We start from the raw sequence: 19,162 nt of genomic DNA, 5'->3' as shown, positions 1-19,162 counted from the left end.
GACAAACCACGGCTTTTGATGCAGTCCAGGGCACGTGTGTCTGACCCTGTGCACCAACAGAAGCCCTTTTCCTGGATCTCACAGGGTCCCATTACTCCACAGTCAGGGATCCAAAAACACTCAACATGTGGAAAAATATTGTTATATAATATTTACCACCAGGTACCAGATAATCAGTCCATGAAATTCAAAAACACACATTCTTCTCTAATTCCCACATGGGAGATCACTGAACTGGGTAAAAGCAACAAAACAGGAATTCTATGGGTGGGGTTGAAACAATCCCTAGGAAAAAATGCAAATCTTTCAGACTGATCCATGATTCCTTTGTCATCATATACGGCTAGTTTTATCCAGTGGGAGAAAGCAGATAATTTGGGAAAAAAAAACCCACAGTAAGAATAAATACATTTTAATCTCCTCTTTTATTAATAGTTCCATGACTGTACTCCTCATCCAAAGGATTTGCTTGCATTGCTGCCAACTAACTGCAATCATTTATGTAACAAGCTCTGTTGAGGGCCCACTGTATTTCAGGCCTCGGGCAGATAAAGGTACCCATGAATCATTCCATGAGGGCCGATGCAAGATGCCCTGAACTTGGACTGTGGGAACAGCAATGTCAGCTAAAGAAGACATGTTTCTGGGAGAAAAAGTGGATGATGGCAGGGCGTGGTGGCTCATGCCTGTAATCCCAGCACTTTGGGAGGCTGAGGTAGGCGGATCACCTGAGATCAGGAGTTTGAAACCAGCCTGGCCAACATGGTGAAACCCCGTCTCTACTAAAAATACGTAAGTTAGCTGAGAATGGTGACTCGTGCCTGTAATCCCAGCTACTTGGGAGGCTGAGGCAGGAGAATCACTTGAACTCAGGAGGCAGAGGTTGCAGGGAGCCGAGATCACGCCACTGCACTCCAGCCTGGGTGACAGAGACTCCATCTCAAAAACAAAAATGAAAACAAACAAACAAACCAAAAAAGTGGATGATGGGTGAAGACAAACGTTTCAAGTCTATAGAGCTACAATCATGACTTATAATCCTTGATCCTAAAGAATTTAAAATCCTATCAGTGGAGAAGACACTTTAGCTAGACCCTGAAATGGGCCTCAGTTGCAAAGGACAGAGGCTCCAGCCATGTGCAGGTGTGTGATACCTGCTGCGGGTCACCTGATAGAAAGGGACAGGCCATCCTTATCCCCCCGGGGCTAAGGCCTGGAGTGCAGACAGGGTGTGCAGAGCAGAAGTGGCAGGGGCCAGGCAGAGGCGGCTCTGCTCATGCTTCTCATTTCCAGTTATCAATGGCAGGGTGATGACAGGCAACTGTGCAAGGCAACAGCCACTGGCCATCCTCGCTCCAGGCCCCATTCCCTTGGCCCCTAACTAACACAGAAGCTGAGGCCACTGAGAGGCTGGGACTCTGAATTCCACTGCCATGGCCTGTCCCTTTCTATCAGGTGACCCACGTGTGCAGGCGGCCTAAGTCCTCCACCAGCCACCAGCCACCTGCCACCTGCCCGTCCCTGTGGCCCATGGGGTTTCCTAGGCAGGCGGGAAGGGGGCTCCCATTCTGTGCAGCCCAGGAGGGCACGAGGGTACTGCCTGATGCGTTCCTAGGGGTGAGCGCGTATGGGCAGCACCGGGCTCCTCCACTGTCAGTTTTCTGTCCTTGCAGCGACACTGTGATACAAGCCTGCCCTTCCATCTTGGGCTCAGGAAACAACGGAGCGGCCACTTCCCTCCCCAGCGAAGAAGAGGCCCCATGACAGCTCCACCGGGCCTCCCATGTGGTGCTGCAGAAACTCCACAGGGAAACCTCCCCGTCTTCACAAATGACTCCACCCACGGCCAGGGGACAAAAATCCCTTTACTCAGGCTTCGCTTGGGTCTACCTCTGCTGTATTTCCCACTAAGCGGAAGGGACTTCTGTTCACTTACTCTATGAGAGAAGAGAATGGGAGCAACATTTCCCTCTTGCTGCCCACATCTGCTCATTCGAGACTGGCTGCTTTTCAGCCTTCTCCATGCACTTGTCCATCTGACTCATGCACACCAAATGTGACTGGCTGATGACTCCTGGGAGCATTTTAAAATTCTGAAGCAACTGAGATTTGCAGAAGAGTTGCAGAGATAGTACAGAGAGTCCTGTATACCCTTCACCCAGACATCATGATGTCACATTGACATTTTATAAAACTATGGCACATTTCTGTGAAAACTAAGAAATCAACATTGGTACAGAAATCAACATTGTCACATTGAACTGCAGCCTCCGCTAGAATCTCACCAGTTTTTCCACTAGTGCAGCTTTTCTGTCCCAGGACCCGCCCCAGGATACCACGCTGCACTTAAAAGGAGCAGGTTTTACAAAAAAGCATGTTGCTTCAAAAGGCAGCCTCATCCAAGGCAACAGAAGACAGTGAAGCAGAGTACTCAGCAGCCAGCCAGGAGCTCAGGAGACAGGGGAGGGGCTGGAACCCAGCACCAGGGTAGGAGCCTGCTGGGTGGATACGGGGCACCGGGGTAGGAGCCTGCTGGGTGGATACAGGGCACCGAGGTAGGAGCCTGCTGGGTCGATACAGGGCACCGAGGTAGGAGCCTGCTGGGTGGATACGGGGCACCGGGGTAGGCGCCTGCTGGGTGGATACGGGGCACCGGGGTAGGAGCCTGCTGGGTGGATATGGGGCACCGGGGTAGGAGCCTGCTGGGTGGACACGGGGCACCGGGGTAGGAGCCTGCTGGGTGGACACGGGGCACCGGGGTAGGAGCCTGCTGGGTGGACACGGGGCACCAAGGTAGGAGCCTGCTGGGTGGACAGGGGGCACCAAGGTAGGAGCCTGCTGGGTGGACACGGGGCACCGAGGTAGGAGCCTGCTGGGTGGATAGGGGGCACCAGGGTAGGAGCCTGCTGGGTGGACAGGGGGCACCAAGGTAGGAGCCTGCTGGGTGGACACGGGGCACCGGGGTAGGAGCCTGCTGGGTGGACAGGGGGCACCAAGGTAGGAGCCTGCTGGGTGGACAGGGGGCACCGAGGTAGGAGCCTGCTGGGTGGACATGGGGCACCGAGGTAAGAGCCTGCTGGGTGGACACGGGGCACCGGGGTAGGAGCCTGCTGGGTGGACACGGGGCACCGAGGTAGGAGCCTGCTGGGTGGACACGGGGCACCGGGGTAGGAGCCTGCTGGGTGGATACGGGGCACCGGGGTAGGAGCCTGCTGGGTGGATACGGGGCACTGGGGTAGGAGCCTGCTGGGTGGATAGGGGGCACTGGGGTAGGAGCCTACTGGGTGGACACGGGGCACCGAGGTGGGAGCCTGCTGGGTGGATACAGGGCACCAAGGTAGCAGCCTGCTGGGTGGATACCGGCTGCATGCACTTCCTTTGAAATTCACTCTCTGACCACATCAACAGGACTGCAGACACCCATGAAGTCTCCCTAAAATTAGATGCCGCCTTCTCCTTTCATGGGTAACCAAAATAAAAATTACCGTCCTCCAGAGCCACCAATGAAATCAAGAGCAGTGAGTCACTTAGGCCGTCACCTGTCCTGAGAGGGTCTCATTAACTGAAGGGAGTGGGCACCAAAGGGAAACAGCAAGAGGGGACTATCCAGGAACTCTGCCCTTTTTCTCATCTCAACTGAGAAATGTCACATATTTACTGGAATCCAGAAGCTTCTTGACACCGTGAAGATAAAAAGTCCCATGTGGCATATTGATTTCTAAGCAATATCCTGGTGCAGGCTGGATAGATTCTATTCTGGAGCTTATCTGGAAGGGCTTTCTCATTCCCAGCATCACAGCGGAGTCCCCGGCTCACCCTCACAGGTCTTAGCACACCTGCACAGGCCAGCCCTCACTGCTGACCTCTAACTTACTCATGGTATGTTGATCACCTGAGAGATCCATTCCACACAACATTCTCTTCCAGGCTCCAGAGCCAAAGCACGTGAAGTGTCTTGCCCTGAAGTCAGAACCCGGTTAGCAACAGGCTGGATTAGACTTTATGGCCTCTCAAGACTATTGTGTCATTCCTGGTCCCTGATTCACAAGCTGAATCAGCCAAGGCCGGGGGTTGCAGACATTGCCTCCTACCTTCAGCAGTGATCACACAGTAGACACCAGCAGACACAAAGCATGAGGCCAGTTTCAGAGCTTTCTCTAAAACCCTCTAATCAAAGACAAACATTCTTCTTCAGATAAAAAGAATGAGACATTCCCAAACCACTTTCTAGGTGGTGATCTCTTCATTATATTATCAACACAGGGTTGAAAAGTTAAATCTCCATGGCACTCAGTTTTTCCCTTGAGTTTCTCTATTATTTAAACTACACACCCATTTTCTTTCCTTCTCCCCAGAAACACAATTAAACACAGTTCTTTGATTTTTATTATTTTAGCAAAATCTTTTTTTCTATTCTAGAACCTTTTCCTCTTCACCTCTCTCTCTCTGGTTGTAAACATAGCTGCCTGGTCGTACAGAGCCTGTTTCCTCTCCTGAGCTTTCCGGTTTACCCTTCCTACCCACCACTCCTTCTGGGATGCTGCTGACAAATCTCTGCTATTATTTATCGTGGCCAAGTCCTACAAGCCACGCATGGAGGAAGCTTTAACAGCCTCCAGAGAGCTGAGATATGCTTGTTTATCCACAAGCAGAGGAGGAACCCCGTGCTTTGCCCTTCTTCTCAGAGGGCCATGTTTTGAGCAATAGCGCTTCAGCTCCAGGAAATGCAGGAAAGAACTGTCCTTCCCGATCCTTACAGAAAGCTCTGGGCCTCGTGCGGCATGAACACCTCTCCTCCCTGTACCGAAGCCTGCGGAAAGGACTTGCCACCGCAGCTGCCCGCCTGGAGGGCAGGGAAGGCGGTGGCAGCCAACAGGAAGGTCAGGCGAATTTCCTGGGGCTGAAGCCCCGAGGACAGCCTGGAAACTAAGCGGCAGGGTGGCAGGCAGGGGCCCCGCACTGATGCCTACGGGAACCCACGTCTTTGTGGCCCCAGGTCCCGGCCAGAGGTCCTCAGGTGACCACCCAGCCAGCTGTATATTTGATCCCTCAGGCTGCTGCCAGCCTCTGGAGGTAGGTGACAATGCTCAGAGCGGCTACAGTGAGTGCTTTCAAGCCTCCATGAAGGTTAGAATAGGCAGCCGAGGGGATGTCCCTTAAACAGGCCCAGGGGATACCTCCTGGCACCCAGGCTGTGCCAGACCCTCCCAGGCGCTTCACATGCACCCATACACCTCACAGCACCCCCATCTATGAGGTGGGTGGGATGAGTAACACCTCCGTTTTGGGGGAGAGGAGAACTAGGACGCAGAGGCTTGGTGAGTGTCCGCCCCAGGCGGCAGCCCCTCAGCTGCCCACCAGACTGAGAACTGCACCCCGTCACCTGCCTCTAGTCTGGGATGGGACCCCTGTGTCACATTGCCTTACACGAAGGCATTTTGTGCATCTTGGCACCACATTCAAACAAGGGCACCTTTAGAAAGGGCACCTTGGACAGCAGGGAGTATGTCCTGAGGTGCCCACACAGAGCACCTGGGTTCACACTGAGTCTAGAGCCCAGGCTGCCCCGTGGGATTTCAGCTTCCTTTCCTCCCTTTGGGAAGGGTCTTGCTTCTCTCCTTCACTTGGTGCCCCTGATCCTCACAGTGGGAGAAGCAGAGGAGGAAGGAGGGGGAGAGCCTCCTTCCTAGGATCAGTGCCTGCTCCACTGTTAGTCCAAGGTCAAGACCAAGAAGAAAGCACCCACACCCCAGGAGACTCAAAGACTGAAACTCAGGAGTGCCCTCCCGGCCACCTTTCAGGCCCTGGGAAGCTCAGTGTGGAGGAAAAGGCCTGGGTTCTAATCCGTCTCATTCAGTTACAAAGACAGGAACCTTGGGCAAGGGCTGCAAACCCTTTGTGGCTTTTCTCACCTGTAAAATGGGGGTAATAATAGTTACCTAGCTCATCAGTGTGCTTTCTTGTGAGGATTAGAAGCATTAGTACAGACAAATTGGCACACAGGAAGTGCCCAATAAGTAATCACCAAGGCTCTTCACTGCCCATCCTAGCTGCTTCCGAAACAAAACAAGCCAAAGGGCTCCCGGCGGCAGCCCTTTTTCCTGAACTGACCTACGCAGGAAAGAGTCCTTGCCACAATTAAGAAAAATCTTGAATCAATACAGTTGAAAATTGAAACATTATTTCACAAGGAACAGCCATTAAAGCCAGTGGTTACCAAGAAGTGAGTAAGTAGAAGACCAGCCCCTTGTTGAACGTAACAAACTACATGTCTCTTAACAACACATATTACTAGGTCCCTAGTAAAATGATTAAAAATATCTATTTTTTTGGTTGAGTTGGAATCTAAAGCCCAGGAAAATAAAGTGAATTGGCAAGTAATCTCAACTGCCTCTCAACCCAATACTGTAGCTCAGTGGTTCCCAGATTCATGTGGGGAGGCGGAGTCCCGGACTCCACCCAGGAATGTCTGACCAGAAGGTCTGAGATGGGGACCTGACTTCTTAACAAGCCTTTCCAGGATTTAGGTCTGGGGGTCTAGGGGGCCTGCACTTTGAGAAGCTCTGCTGGGCAATCAATGTTCTTGGTGCCATCCAAAGATCAAAGAGTCAAAGAGACTGAGGGTGAGCTTGCAGCAATGATGAGGTTTTGGGGAGGCATAGAGGTGTCCAATCTGCCTTAGGGCACTTGGCCTCTGTGAAGCCGTAATTCTTCAGAGTACGGAAACTGGGGCTCTGGATTTAAGAGATTAGGGCAGAGCTATGTTTAGTAACTAGGTTTTTTTGTTTGTTTGTTTTGTTTTGTTTTTAGACAGAGTCTTGCTCCGTCGCCCAGACTGGAGAGCAGTGGTGCTATTTCGGCTTACTGCAACCTCGGCCTCCTGGGTTCAAGCAATTCTTGTGCCTCAGCCTCCTGAGTAGCTGGAATTACAGGCAAGCGCCACCAAGCCCGGCTAATTTTTTGTATTTTAGTAGAGACAGGGTTTTACCGTGTTTCTCCCAGGGTGGTCTCGAACTCCTGAGCTCAGGCAATCCGCAGGCCTCGGCCTCCCAAAGTGCTAAGATTACAGGCGTGAGCCGCCGTGCCCAGGCTAATACCTAGATCTTTAGACCTCGGTGCTTGGTGGTCTTTCTACCAATTTTAGGATGAGTTCAGAAAAGAATACCTGGGACTCCCACCATCCTTAGGCATGAACATACGGAAATTATAAAAGTGGCTCTGAGGGACAAAGGGATGCAGGTGGCAGTACAACCAAAGTACACACAGCCCGATTTGGTATTTTCTAGGGATCGCCCCCTTCTTTGAGTGTGTGTGCGTGCGCGTGCATGCATTGCTTCTGGTTCATAAATCTGAGCCAAGTCTTACATGCAGTACAGATCTGTGCATTAGAACTCACAGGGTCACTGGGCTAGTTCAAATATCTAGGTTCTGATCTTAAGTCGGGGCTGGGACGAAGAGACAGACCTGAACTGGAAGAAAACTTTGGCCTGGAGTGCTCTGGTCAAAGTCTCCGAGTCCTCCTCTTACTTCCCAAACTGAGCTTTGAACCGGAACCAACAGCAGCGGAAAAGTAAAGTTAGCCGCTCTTCCCCAAGTGGGAGTAGCTCCTCATCACTCACTGCCTTTAAAATCCTGGTTTGTTTTACATCAGGGCAGAACGATGTAAAAACAACAGAATTCAAATGAAATCGTGAACACGTTTGCCCTTTGTACCTTTGTACTGCTCTGGCACAGTGCGCGCTGAGGAGGGAGGGGTCGTTCCCAGGAGGAATCCACCTGGGCCCTGGCTGCCACAGGGCAGGGCTACTCCATCGGCCACAGTAAGGAGAGGAGGGACAGCGGACATCTCGAAAGCTCCCTCCGCTTTCAGCTCCTGTCTAAACATTTGAGTCCTGCACCGAATTCACCTACCAAACCTCTTCATTTTAGCCATGGTTACATAAAGCTCAGTAAAAGTGGCTCCTACTCTTTAAACAAAACATATAAAATGTACAAAGCCTCGCAGTGCAGTCGCCAGCTGCACCCACGGTATCGGCAGGGCTGTGCACGGCCGGCGTGGAGGGGCAGGCTCGGCGAACAGGATCCCAGTGTGGCGCCCGGGGCAGCTCTTCCAGGGCCGGAACAGGACTTGGGAGAAAACGCGGTTTTTCTGCCATTGTTCCCTCGCAATGCTTCAATTCAAACAATACTAAGGTTGCCTTGTTCGCCTCCTCGCCCCGCCCCTTTACCCAGAGCCTCCCATTTAAAAACACAAAAAACCCTCAGTCCGTGACAGAGCCTCCCCACCAGCTCCCGAGTTCCAGGAAAACTTTTTTCGCCCTAAGCCTGGCGTCTCACTGCCTAGTGACTGACACTCTTTCCTGGCCTCTACGGCTGCAGCTTTGCCCAAAGCAACGAAAACGGTGCCTCAGGCTACATTTTAAGTTCCCAGCTCCCGTGAAAGGGCCGACGCTTGCAAAGCACAGGATTGACGCTGGGAACCCAAGGGGAAGGAAAGGTTCCGGGAAGAGCAAGCTTTCTCAGAACCTTGGTGGGCAGCCTGGCGAACATCCACACGCACACACACACTCGGGAGCGCACGGACGAGCTGCCTTCTCCAAGGCCACTCAAACGTCCCAACCACTCTCGGGCGCGCAAGTCCAAGCGCGGGAGCCAGGACTTACCGCCAAGACGCTCTGGGCGAGGAACCCCACGGTCACTGTCCCCAGCAGCCACCTGCATGGGAAAGGGAGGAAGAGAGACGTGAACGTGCGGGCCCGGCTTGTCAGTCCCCGAGAGTTACACCGAAGGGTCCATGCGCGCGTGACCCACGGGGACCAGGCAGAAAGTCGCTTACCGCCGTAGGGCAGGGCCGGCCACCGCGCGCTGGTCTCTCCCCATGCTGGCGGTTCGTCCACTCTGGGCCCCGGTCAGTCCCACTTAGCCTAGAGGCGACAGACAAAGCGAGTTTAGCGCAGGATGAGGGAGGCAGCCCATCCTCACCGCCGGTCTCGGTCCGCGAGACGCGGGGACAGCGCGGTGCGCGGCCCGCATGCAGGGGTGACCGGAGGGCCGTCCCCCCCACGACCCAGAAAGAAGGAGAGCCTCCCGTTAGGCCCCTGTGGGTGCTCCTTGGCCGAGGAGCTCGGTCTTCGCTCTCCCACCCTCCCCCTTTCTACTCCCAAGCAGGAGAGCGTGCAGCCCTAGCCTGCACAAGGCGCTCCAAGTCGGTGCTCTCGGGCCAGGGTCTGGGCGCCGCTCGGGGGTCGCTCTCACCTCGGGCTCGGCTTCAGGGGCTGCTGCCCGAACGCATTCGCCCTTCCAGAAGCACCCGCCGGCGGCACACCGGCGGGGCGGCCGGCCTTGCTGGGCTCTCTGGGCGCCGGCCCCGGGGGCTCGGGCGGCCCCTTTCGGTCCTCGGCCTGGATCCGCGAGCGCGCGGGCGCAAGGGGTTGGGACGCGGGAGCCTCTGAGTGCGGAGTGCGGAGCGCGGAGCCCTGGCGTCCCGGCGCACGGCAGCCACACTCCCGGGCCGCGCGCTCCCGCCGCCTCTTACCCGCGCCGCAGGGTCCTCCCCTTTGAGGCGCCGCCCGCGCACCGCCGGGGGGGAGGGGGCAGCGCCAACAAATTGGGGAGCTCGGCCCGCCGCGCTCAGGTCTCCGCTTGGAGCCGCCGCACCCGGACGGTGCGTAGCGCTGGAAGTCCGGCCTTCCGAGAGCTAGCTGTCCGCCGCGGCCCCCGCACGCCGGGCAGCCGTCCCTCGCCGCCTCGGGCGCGCCACCATGGGGCCCCGGCTCAGCGTCTGGCTGCTGCTGCTGCCCGCCGCCCTTCTGCTCCACGAGGAGCACAGCCGGGCCGCTGCGAAGGTGAGTTCCCGGCCAGCTCCTCTCCCGGCGTCCCGCCCCGAGCTTGGGCGCCCCGAGAGGCCCCTTTGTCCGCGCCTGGACCCGTCCGCCTGCCCCTCGGGGGTCGCGCGTGGCACGGCCAGGTGCATTCTCTGGGCCGGGGTTCGCTGGGGGTCCTTGTAGGCTACGATCGCGCATTGGTGGACCGAGCCTCCTTTGTTATGGTATGGGTACTGGAGAGTTAAGGAATTCCTCCGGGGAAGGGAGGAGAAACAGCCCGCGCTGTGGCGGGGTGAGGGTGCCTGGGAGCCGGCGGGATTTGAACCCGCCTCGCGGGGATGCTCGGCAGCTGGGCGCCTTCACCCGTGCCGGGTGCGCGAGGGAGTTGGGGGCTGGAGGGCCGGGAGCGCCCACCCCGCGCTGCTCAGAGACCCACACTGGGAGCTCCGAGCTCCTAGCCCCTGGGAGCAGCTTTGGGCGTATTTCTCCTTGTCTGGAGACCCTGGTGGCTGAGGCTGAAAAGCTCTGGGCCCTTTGCCTGGAAACAGCTGTATCTGAGCTTTCCCACGACTGCTGCCTAAGGCGCGCTCCAAGGCAGAAGTGGGGCTCTTCTGGACGCCCGGCTTGAAGAAGCCACCGTCCTCAACTCGTTGCCTTCTATTAATATATATTTTAAAAAATTATAACCACATTCATATTTGAGCATGAAACCAAAGTGAAACTCCATGTCATTGTTCCATGCACAAATTGTTTTTCTAGTTTTCATTTCCTTTGGTTATGTGCTTGCCCAGAAAGGATCTGGGAGATCGGTTTGCAGGAGGTTTGCAGGAGTCGAGGCTTCCAGCCGTGGACAAGCCTGGACTGACTGTTGTTTCCTTTTTTCCTTCCCCTCCGAGAGAATAAAGACTTCAGCTGTTGCTCAGTGTCACAGCCATGCAGTCCCACAGGCCGGAAGGTGTGGCTTCTGAACAGATTTTGCAGTTTCTCCCTCAAATGCTTAAAAATGATTTTTGCTACTTACCAGATTTTCCATACTTATTCTTTTACTGTTCTTAATCTTGTTCTTTGTTTTCGTCTTTAAAAAAAAATTTTACTTCTCTCCTGGAAGAATGATACTCACTAAATCCACTTAACTGTATAGAAATTGTTAACTGTTACATGCCAGAGAGAACTGGTGATATACACACACGTCTCCTAACTGAGAGCTTATCTCCCTGGAGGCAGCTTCTCCACTGGGTATTGAAAGGACTAATGATTACATCAGCAATTAACTTCAGATTGTACCTCCCAGCCCAGTCTCCCCAAACTTCATAGCCAGTTATTTAAACACTCTTTGGTAATGATGACAAAATACTTTCCAAAGAACAGGCTTGAGAGCACTTTATTTTGGTCTAGAAATATTGACCAAAAGATTGAACGCTTCCAAGGTGAGATGGTGAAGCCTGATGATGGTAAGGTAAATCAGAGAAAGTTCTTCATTGGGAAATAGGAGCTGTTTGCATTTCGATTTTCTGATGGATAATGTTAGCAAAGCAAAGAAAGCTAACTGTAAGAGCTGGCTTTCCAAACATCCAGGACTGTAGAAAGAAAGAACCACTCAGTTACGCAAATCCTGTTCTCACCCGGGAAATCAAATGCATTAATGTTGAGTTGGAGATGATTTTACTTCCCTTTAATCATTTCCTAAAGCTCAATTACATTCCCGGCCACTGGCTTTGCAGTGTCCCTTGAGGTGCCATGGACTGTTTTTAAGAGATGCAGCCTGTGGGCACTTCTGATCACAGCTGACCTCACAGATATTATCGTTACTCTGTATTTTCCCTGGCTTAATTAGAGAAAAGTGCTTAATGTGCAGATGATGTATGGGTATACAAGAAAATCACTTAAAAACTGAATCTGCCTAATTTTAAAATTTGTCTCACTTTTCATGCCATCAATAACATTTTGGCTTACCTCCTTCCAAAATCAGCTGTTAGATATACCATAACACTGAAATAGCTTCAATACTGATCCAAGCAAAACATAATTTAAAAGCACATTTTGAATGATAAGATGCTGTGGATTTGATCAGATCCTCATTCAGAAGCCAGTGGAAGTGACTGTTGGCTTACCTCTCCTTTGCACTGTCTGAATCACACTTCACCTGCATTTGTACATCCAGACATCACCTGCTGTGTGCCAGGCATGAATTGCACTTATTGTTTTTTCTTCATGAAAGGCTGTTTAATTTTGTATTTGCTGTATCTGCTATGGTCATATTGTTTACGTACTCATGGGTGGATTTTCTAAACCATTGATTTTATCCCACGCTGAACCTACCACTCTACTCCCCGCTCCTCCCTTCCTCCACTTTTCTTCAGCAAGAAAGGAGGAATAGCTTGCAGGCTCCAGACAAACACGTGCCAGCAGTGTTCTGATTGCGAGCACCCTCTACTCTTAGTCACTCAGTTGCACTGGGCGGAATGAACCCTTCCTTCAGCAGCCTTCACACTCCCCTCCAGCTGGTTCTGTGTGATGCTTCTTAACAGATTATTTCTCAGGATTAGAAACGTGAACTTTCCCCTCAGTGTGGTGATGCTTGTCCAGCAATACTGTCATCTCCTGACCATTAGTCACCACCTCTGGGACTGAATGACCTAGAGTTCAAACTAAGTGAGATTTCATTCCCATATAAGTATGGACCGTGTTCTACTGGAAATGTAGTTTAGAAGAGAAGGCTGGTTTCTGAGTCAGTCCCAACAAGAGCAGCATCGCCCAGGATCTCAGGAGTGATATTGGTGAAGCTATTCCTTACATCTGCAAGCTCTTTATATTAATAGATGGAATTGGACTAGGGTGAAGGGACATAACTTTAAGACCAACCAGAAGACACAGTGTTAATGTACTCTGACTAGATTCACAGAATTATCAATGTTATACATTCTTAATAGCCACGTGTACACAGAATGAGTGTGCTTTAGGCACCACAGGACCTTACATTTTATACCTGCTTTTAAGCAGATGATTTGGGGGTACTCATCGAACTCTATACCTCAGTTTCCCTGGCAGGTCTGTCCCTTCCTCACACGGACCTGTTTGTGCCTTCCTTCATTCCACACACACATCGGGAACACCTCCTTCCTGCCATGACCTTGCCAGGTGTTGGCCATGCGGCAGGGACTCACCCCCACTCTCTGTCCTCAGGAAGGTCAGGTGAGAAATATTGGAAAAGAAACAGACGAATCCAACTCAGGCTGGTAAATGTCACAATCAAGGGAATCGAAGGGCTATAGGAACACTGAATCCAGCTTTGGGGAACTCAGAGGAAACTTCTGGGAGGGGCTTCCGCCTCTGAAATATGAGGGAGAAATAGGAACTATACACCAGCATGTCATTTCCATGTGCGCTGTGATGGTGTACTATACACAGAAGACATGGTCATTCTGCCTGTCTGCTCTCAAGTCTAAGGGTCTTTGCACTGAAAGATGACCTTCAAGTTTGCTCCTTTGAGATACCAAAATGTCATTGCTTCTGTGATTAACAATCTTGGTGGCTGAACTTTGCTCTCAGAGGGGTGGAAAGAATTGGAAGGGCAGGGTTTAGGAGACCAGTGATAAAAAAGAGCTCCCAGCTCCAACTGAGGCCCCAGTATGTGGTCCTGTCCCTTTTCTCGGAGGTGGCAGGTAGGCAGGCAGGGGATGTTTGGAAAGTTGCGGCATGGATGACTGATTCTAGTCAGGAGTGCCTTTAGGAACTGACCCAGAAAACCTACCCTTACTTGGGCCAGGCCATGAGGGAATTCACAAAACCCTACATTATTCATTAACAAGGCTGTTGGCAAATTTCTGAGAACTGGCAAGGATGGTCATAACAAGTTCAGTTATTTAGTTAAGAGCTGGTAAAGATTTTGCAGACAAATGGAACCCACCAGTGATGATCTAAGACAAACCTTTGTAGACGGTGGAAGAACATCAAGAAGTGGCTAAATGACAACAGTGGTTTTGATGAATTCTATGATATTTGTTATAATAATTGTTCCCCAAATTGAAGAAGGATTAACCTCATTAAAATGTCTCACAAGGAGGTTTGGTATTTTGAGTTCTTGGGCTAGAGTCAGCTCAAGCAACAATAGAATGCCTAAAATAATGTTAGAGCATTGTTCTTCCTGCTATTATTAAGCAACCATGAAAAAATGTCAACTATAGAACAATACAAAAGACATATTCCTACCATTCTTATACATACAATGAAAAGGGATATCAACCAGAACATGTTTTAATGGTGAATTTCTTCTGAGGCTTTTGACACTGTAGGAATGACTTTGGGGTGAAGACTTTGATAGTCTGGTACACAGTGAGCTGGTTCCAGCCTCGTTTCCCTCCATTGTTCTCCTGGTCCTAACTCTGGGACATGGGTCCCTCCTAGCGCTCTTTCCGTGTCTCTGCTTCTGTCTTCTTCCTCTTCCCATGCCCCTCAGTGTGGGTGAGCTGCAGGGGCAGCCCTGCGTGGTTCTCTTTGTTCTTTGCACTCTCTAACTTCCACTGGGGGTCTGCTCCATGATGCACCATTACTCCCTGAAGGGGACTCCAAACCTCCTTCTTCAACTCCAGTTCAACGTCTTCACATTTCCATGGGACGCCTCCCCTTGGCTGTCTTGCTTTGATCTCAAACTGAGCAAATATGTTCGTGACTGAACTCATTTTTTACCCGGACTGACAACCCTTCCCGACTCTGCCATTTTGGTCCTGGTGCCCTCTGATGTTTCTGGGTACAGAGCCCAGAGACTATGAGGCTTTAGCCTTTCTTCTTCTTTACCCTCTGCATCTGCTGAGTCACAAAGTCTCCCGCTTCTTTCTGGATGCTTCCCAGAGGCGCCCGCAGCTTTCCCTTCCCACGGCTGGGACTCCCTTCCCGTGGCTGGGACTCCCTTCCAGCTCTCTTTGCCTTGTGCCAGGATCACCACTGAACCCTCATGGCCCTGCCCCTCCTCCCAGCTCTCCTGCTCTCCAGCCCATTCCTCAGGCTGTGAGAGGCTAATTGCCCTCAATTCCCTAAGTCATGGTCATAGACTTGCTGGTTCAGGATCTGCCATGGCCACCTACTATCTCACTGGGGCTCCCCCTCTTTTTGGCTTGGCTGTGCATTCCCTTTGTGGTACGGATCTGTCAAATTTTTCTGGCCTCATTCCTTGCTACTCCTCGACATACGGCTTTGGTAACTGTAAGGAAGGATAATCTCTGCATTCCACAGAAGCTGTTTCATCTTCTCCTGCTCCCTGGCCTGCAGTGTCCTCTCGTCTTCCCTCGGCTAGCACGCATTCCACTGAAGCTCCTGAAACAGTTCACAGCCTGCCCCTTTTCCACGTGATCCCCTCTCGAGTCAGAGTGGTAATGTGAAATATTGTTGACTATCTGGATTTTAAAAAATCCAGCCTAAATTGCAATTCTTGCTCTGCCATTCAGTAGCATTGTAATCTCTTTGAGCTTGGAGTCTCTAATACATACAGTGAGGGTAGTCGCCATGTCTAGGGAGAGCATGTGCACATGAAGTAAGCACTCGAGAAGTGCTGGTTGTGGTTGCTGCCACATGGCTTGGAGTTACATTGTCATTTGTGTCTTGGTTCCAACACTTGCCAGGACATACCTTCTTTTTAAAGCATCCCACCATGTTTGGGAGAGTGCCCGACACAGAGGAGGAAATCAGGAATTAATTACTTGTAATTGGTTCCAATTTTCTCGCTGCCATTCTCTTGGGACCCCCTCCCCACCCCCGGAGTGTCCTAGAGGGAGCTGCCTGCTGGCTTACACTGTCCACCCCTGTGGTATTACTAGTGAACACAAAGATGAATCTGGGCAAACGAAGGTGTTTCCCCTTAATTTGGAATTTGGAGTAGATATTCCACCACAGACTAAACATGACTTGGAAATATGTACACTGCCGAACACTTTATGTAAATAGTTTATTCCGTGGTTTAGTAATTTTCTCTGTGGAAACTTTGCTGGATTTGGTTTTTAATCTGCATACTATAAAAACATTTTATTTTATCTGAGTTTTAAAGCTCACTTGATCTTTAAGGTACAAGACAGATGCCAAGTGTCCAAATCAGATATTAAAGCAATCTTTTCCAGGCCACTTGGGCTTTTGTGTTTCTGTTGTTGTACCTCTTACCTGATAAAGGAGAGCTATTCAACCTCCTCTTCTTCTGTTGCTCTTAGAATCAGTACATTGTTCAGTTGTAAAATTACCATTGTTTAGTAATACATATACATACACATCTTAGTGTACTGTGGCCACTGATTCCAGCAAGGACCACAGCCAGAGATACTGGCCGTGAGCTGGAAGCATCCAGTTTGATGTCAGTTGCTCTATTTTCATTTCACCAAATACACCAACAATTGGGGAAGCCATTTGTGTATTCACTCATAGAGAGTGCAGCTAACTTAAATAAACATTGCTCAATTCAGCAGAAGATCTGGAGGCACACTATTCCTGTATTGGACACAATTAAAATTGTTTAAAGATTTTATTAAGTTTCTGCTTTAGAAAACAAGGATATTCCTTTGTGAAGAACAAAACCCAGTGTGTTCCAGCTGTAATTCAATGTTTTGAAAGCTATTTCCACAAACTTTTCCCAGCAGCCACACTCATCCCTAGAGATGATCCACATTCAGAAGAAAATGACAGATGATGCACGTTCAGAGGAGAATACTATGTGTCTTCATTGCACAAAGATAAACCTTGCCTAATCCTCACATTCAGCACATGGGGCGTTTTTGAAGGTACTAGGTCAGTATTTGTTCTCTGTTTCAGCGTTGTACAGATAAACCCAATGATAACCATTTTGGTATTGTTTCCTTCATATTTATTAAATAAACAATATCTAATCTAATTGGTGGAAGATTTGGCTATTACATCTCTAATAATGCTTTATTTATATGTATATTACTATGTAATATAAAACAATCAAAATTTATTTTCAGATCCGCAGTTCCCTTGTGTGCAAGTAATGCCTGATTTCTGAGCACAGTGGCATTTATTTTCATATCATCCAAGAGCACCAGCTTTGAAATGTCATTTTAAAATATAAGCAACTCTTTTTTTATCATTAGCTTGAATTTTTGAGTTGCATTTTAGAGTTTTTTAAAGAATGCAATGCCATTTTAATGTTACAGAATTAATACTGAGTTGTGTGTGACGTATTTGCTACCACCAGACTAAGGACCCTACGATTAGTCTGGCAAAAGAAAAGTGTGTTTCTCAAAGAAGCTGGCATTAACGGGTCAGACGTGCACACGACTTTTTGGAAAGGCGATGGCAATGTCTCAACTACATCCAGAGAGGAGACAGTCCAGGGACACACTGGTTGTGCACCAGTCACAGGCCCTGCAGGGAAATGTGTGGGCCCTGGTCTTCCTCATGTGTATGATGGGGATGAGGGCAGTTGCTTTCCTTAGGGAGCAAATGTAAGGATTAAGTGAGTTAATGTCTGTGAAGCATTTATACCGAGCTTGCTTTGTGCCAGGCACCACTCTTAAATTAAAAGACAAATTCAGAAGCATAAACAGCAAAGTAATGACATCAAGACCCCTTGGGGCTGGAAGGGCCCACACAAGGATCTCCTTCAGCCGTTGTCCAACATGAGCTCACAGCAGTATCAGCTGGAGGGCTCCACGAAACAGCTCCAGAGCTTCTGTTTTTGGAGGTGTGGGGTATGCCGAGAATCTGCATTTCTAGCAGGTGAGGGTGCGGCTACTGACAGCCCGACTTCTTTCACTGAGGCCGCCGCTTGAGCAGCCTTAGGTGCAGGCCTGCAGTGCCGGGACGTTAGTTTGCACTCACTTTGAGGCTGAACCCCTGCGTGTAACATGGCCCTCCCAGTTCTCTTTGTCTTTTTTTCCCGTTGATTTCTGCTCCTGCCCGCAATCCCGGTTCCAGCTGTGTGGTGCAGTTTGGAAGGTCAGATGGGCGGGGGAAGAAGGTTCCAGAAACAGGCATGTGGCGTGTCAGGAAGTGGAGGCTCCTGAGTGGATCTGGAGAGGGCTGGGCTGATGGTAAATGAGCACAGCGGTGCCTGGAGCAGACTCTGCCCTCCGTGGCTTTCTCCCCTCTTCGGGAGCCTGGCGTGGGTGTCTCAGAACTGATCTGCTTTCAGTCTGAGTTTTGCCGCCATCTGCGGCGAGCCTGCGAGCTTGCGCACTTGCGCAGGGTGCGCTCAGCGCCGTAGCTCAGAGGCCGACCCGGGGCAGAGCCGCTCAGCGGGCGCTGGGACGCAGGACTCTGGACGTGGGTCCTCTGCCTCCCTCCCAGCTCCTCCAGGCCCGGCCACTCGGCTTCCTGGTGAGGAATTCTTAACGACCGCCAAATCCGGTTTCTAGAGACAAAAGACGGTTGAAGGTTAGTGGTTTAAAATAACTCCTAAATTTTGGTCCGGAAATGGCCTATACAATGAAGATAAACTTACCAAAGCAGGAAAATGGGTCAGTGATGGGGGAAAATACCATCCACGGAATGGTTAGTTCAGCCTCAGCATCCGATTTATTTCGGACACATACACAAACCCGGTCCAGAATCAATAATATTAACTGGAAAAGGGGATGACACGGTTTTTATTACGTAGGATATGCAGTGGGCGATCTTCTTGAATGATTTCTCATTCCTAGCTTATCTTTAACAAACATGTTTTTCATGTAAACATTATGCTAGCGCCAGATGCTTTTTATCAATTGTTAAAGCCTGTCTAGTCTGACTAAATAGCCATTGGGCGCCTCCATAATAATTAGATTTTGTTTTCCCAAATACTTGAAAATAATAAGATTGTATTTCTTCAGGAATTTAGGCTTTTAAAACTTTTTTAAAAAAATTCTATAATTCATACTTCTTTATTATTTCATGTTGATCATAGATATTTTCTCTTTTTTCCATGGAGGTTATCATCAATTAATATATTATGATATATGGATTTTTTTTTCTCTTGACTAGATCATTTATTTAAAACATAAATAACTTTGGGTATTGTCCTAGGCAAGAAGCCAATTTGTAACCAAAGGCCCATTTCTCTCTCTCTTTTTTATTTTTACATCAGCGAAAGTAAAACAAGAGTAAGAATTCACATGAAAACAAAGTAGGAAGTAATAGTTTGATAGCTCAGTATCTTGCTTTTGGCATTTAAAATTTGTTCAGTAAGTGTGTTGCTCTGAATTAGGAAATATGCAGGTGGTTAGAATTGTTCCTATACTTTGCATTTGGACATGTGCCTGAGTTAAAGTGAGAATAATTTTGGTAATGGTATGATAGATGTTAGGTTGAAAATTTAGCACTTGCACTGTTCTCTTCTGGCTCCAAATCTTTTCATTTAAGTT

The 19,162-nt window shown here is 50.0% G+C and overlaps 2 protein-coding genes across 4 annotated transcripts in view; one reads left to right on the top strand and one right to left on the bottom strand.

The window, feature by feature from the left end:
- The window catches only part of COL4A2 (collagen type IV alpha 2 chain), a 209,635-nt gene extending 200,319 nt beyond the window's left edge, over positions 1 to 9,316 (bottom strand). Inside the window, exons 1-3 of the mRNA XM_034936975.3 lie at positions 9,256 to 9,316; positions 8,837 to 8,924; positions 8,664 to 8,715 (exon numbers count right to left, since the gene is read on the bottom strand). Of these exons, the coding sequence (XP_034792866.1) occupies positions 8,664 to 8,715; positions 8,837 to 8,880 (96 nt within the window). The 5' untranslated portion in view covers positions 8,881 to 8,924; positions 9,256 to 9,316. The remainder of the gene's footprint in view (positions 1 to 8,663; positions 8,716 to 8,836; positions 8,925 to 9,255) is intronic.
- COL4A1 (collagen type IV alpha 1 chain) overlaps positions 9,188 to 19,162 on the top strand; it is a 157,948-nt gene continuing 147,973 nt past the window's right edge. For 2 of the 3 annotated variants that reach the window (XM_003832082.6, XM_034936977.3), the window contains exon 1: positions 9,188 to 9,845. In XM_003832082.6, the coding sequence (XP_003832130.1) occupies positions 9,762 to 9,845 (84 nt within the window). In that variant the 5' untranslated portion in view covers positions 9,188 to 9,761. Of the gene's footprint in view, positions 9,846 to 14,068; positions 18,198 to 19,162 lie in introns of those variants that run through there. The other variant, XM_034936976.3, reaches the window with a different exon arrangement.

The sequence above is a fragment of the Pan paniscus genome, chromosome 14, assembly GCF_029289425.2.
Source record: "Pan paniscus chromosome 14, NHGRI_mPanPan1-v2.0_pri, whole genome shotgun sequence".
In the NCBI taxonomy this organism is placed as follows: domain Eukaryota; kingdom Metazoa; phylum Chordata; class Mammalia; order Primates; family Hominidae; genus Pan; species Pan paniscus.
This window is presented reverse-complemented; position numbering and strand designations above follow the sequence as displayed.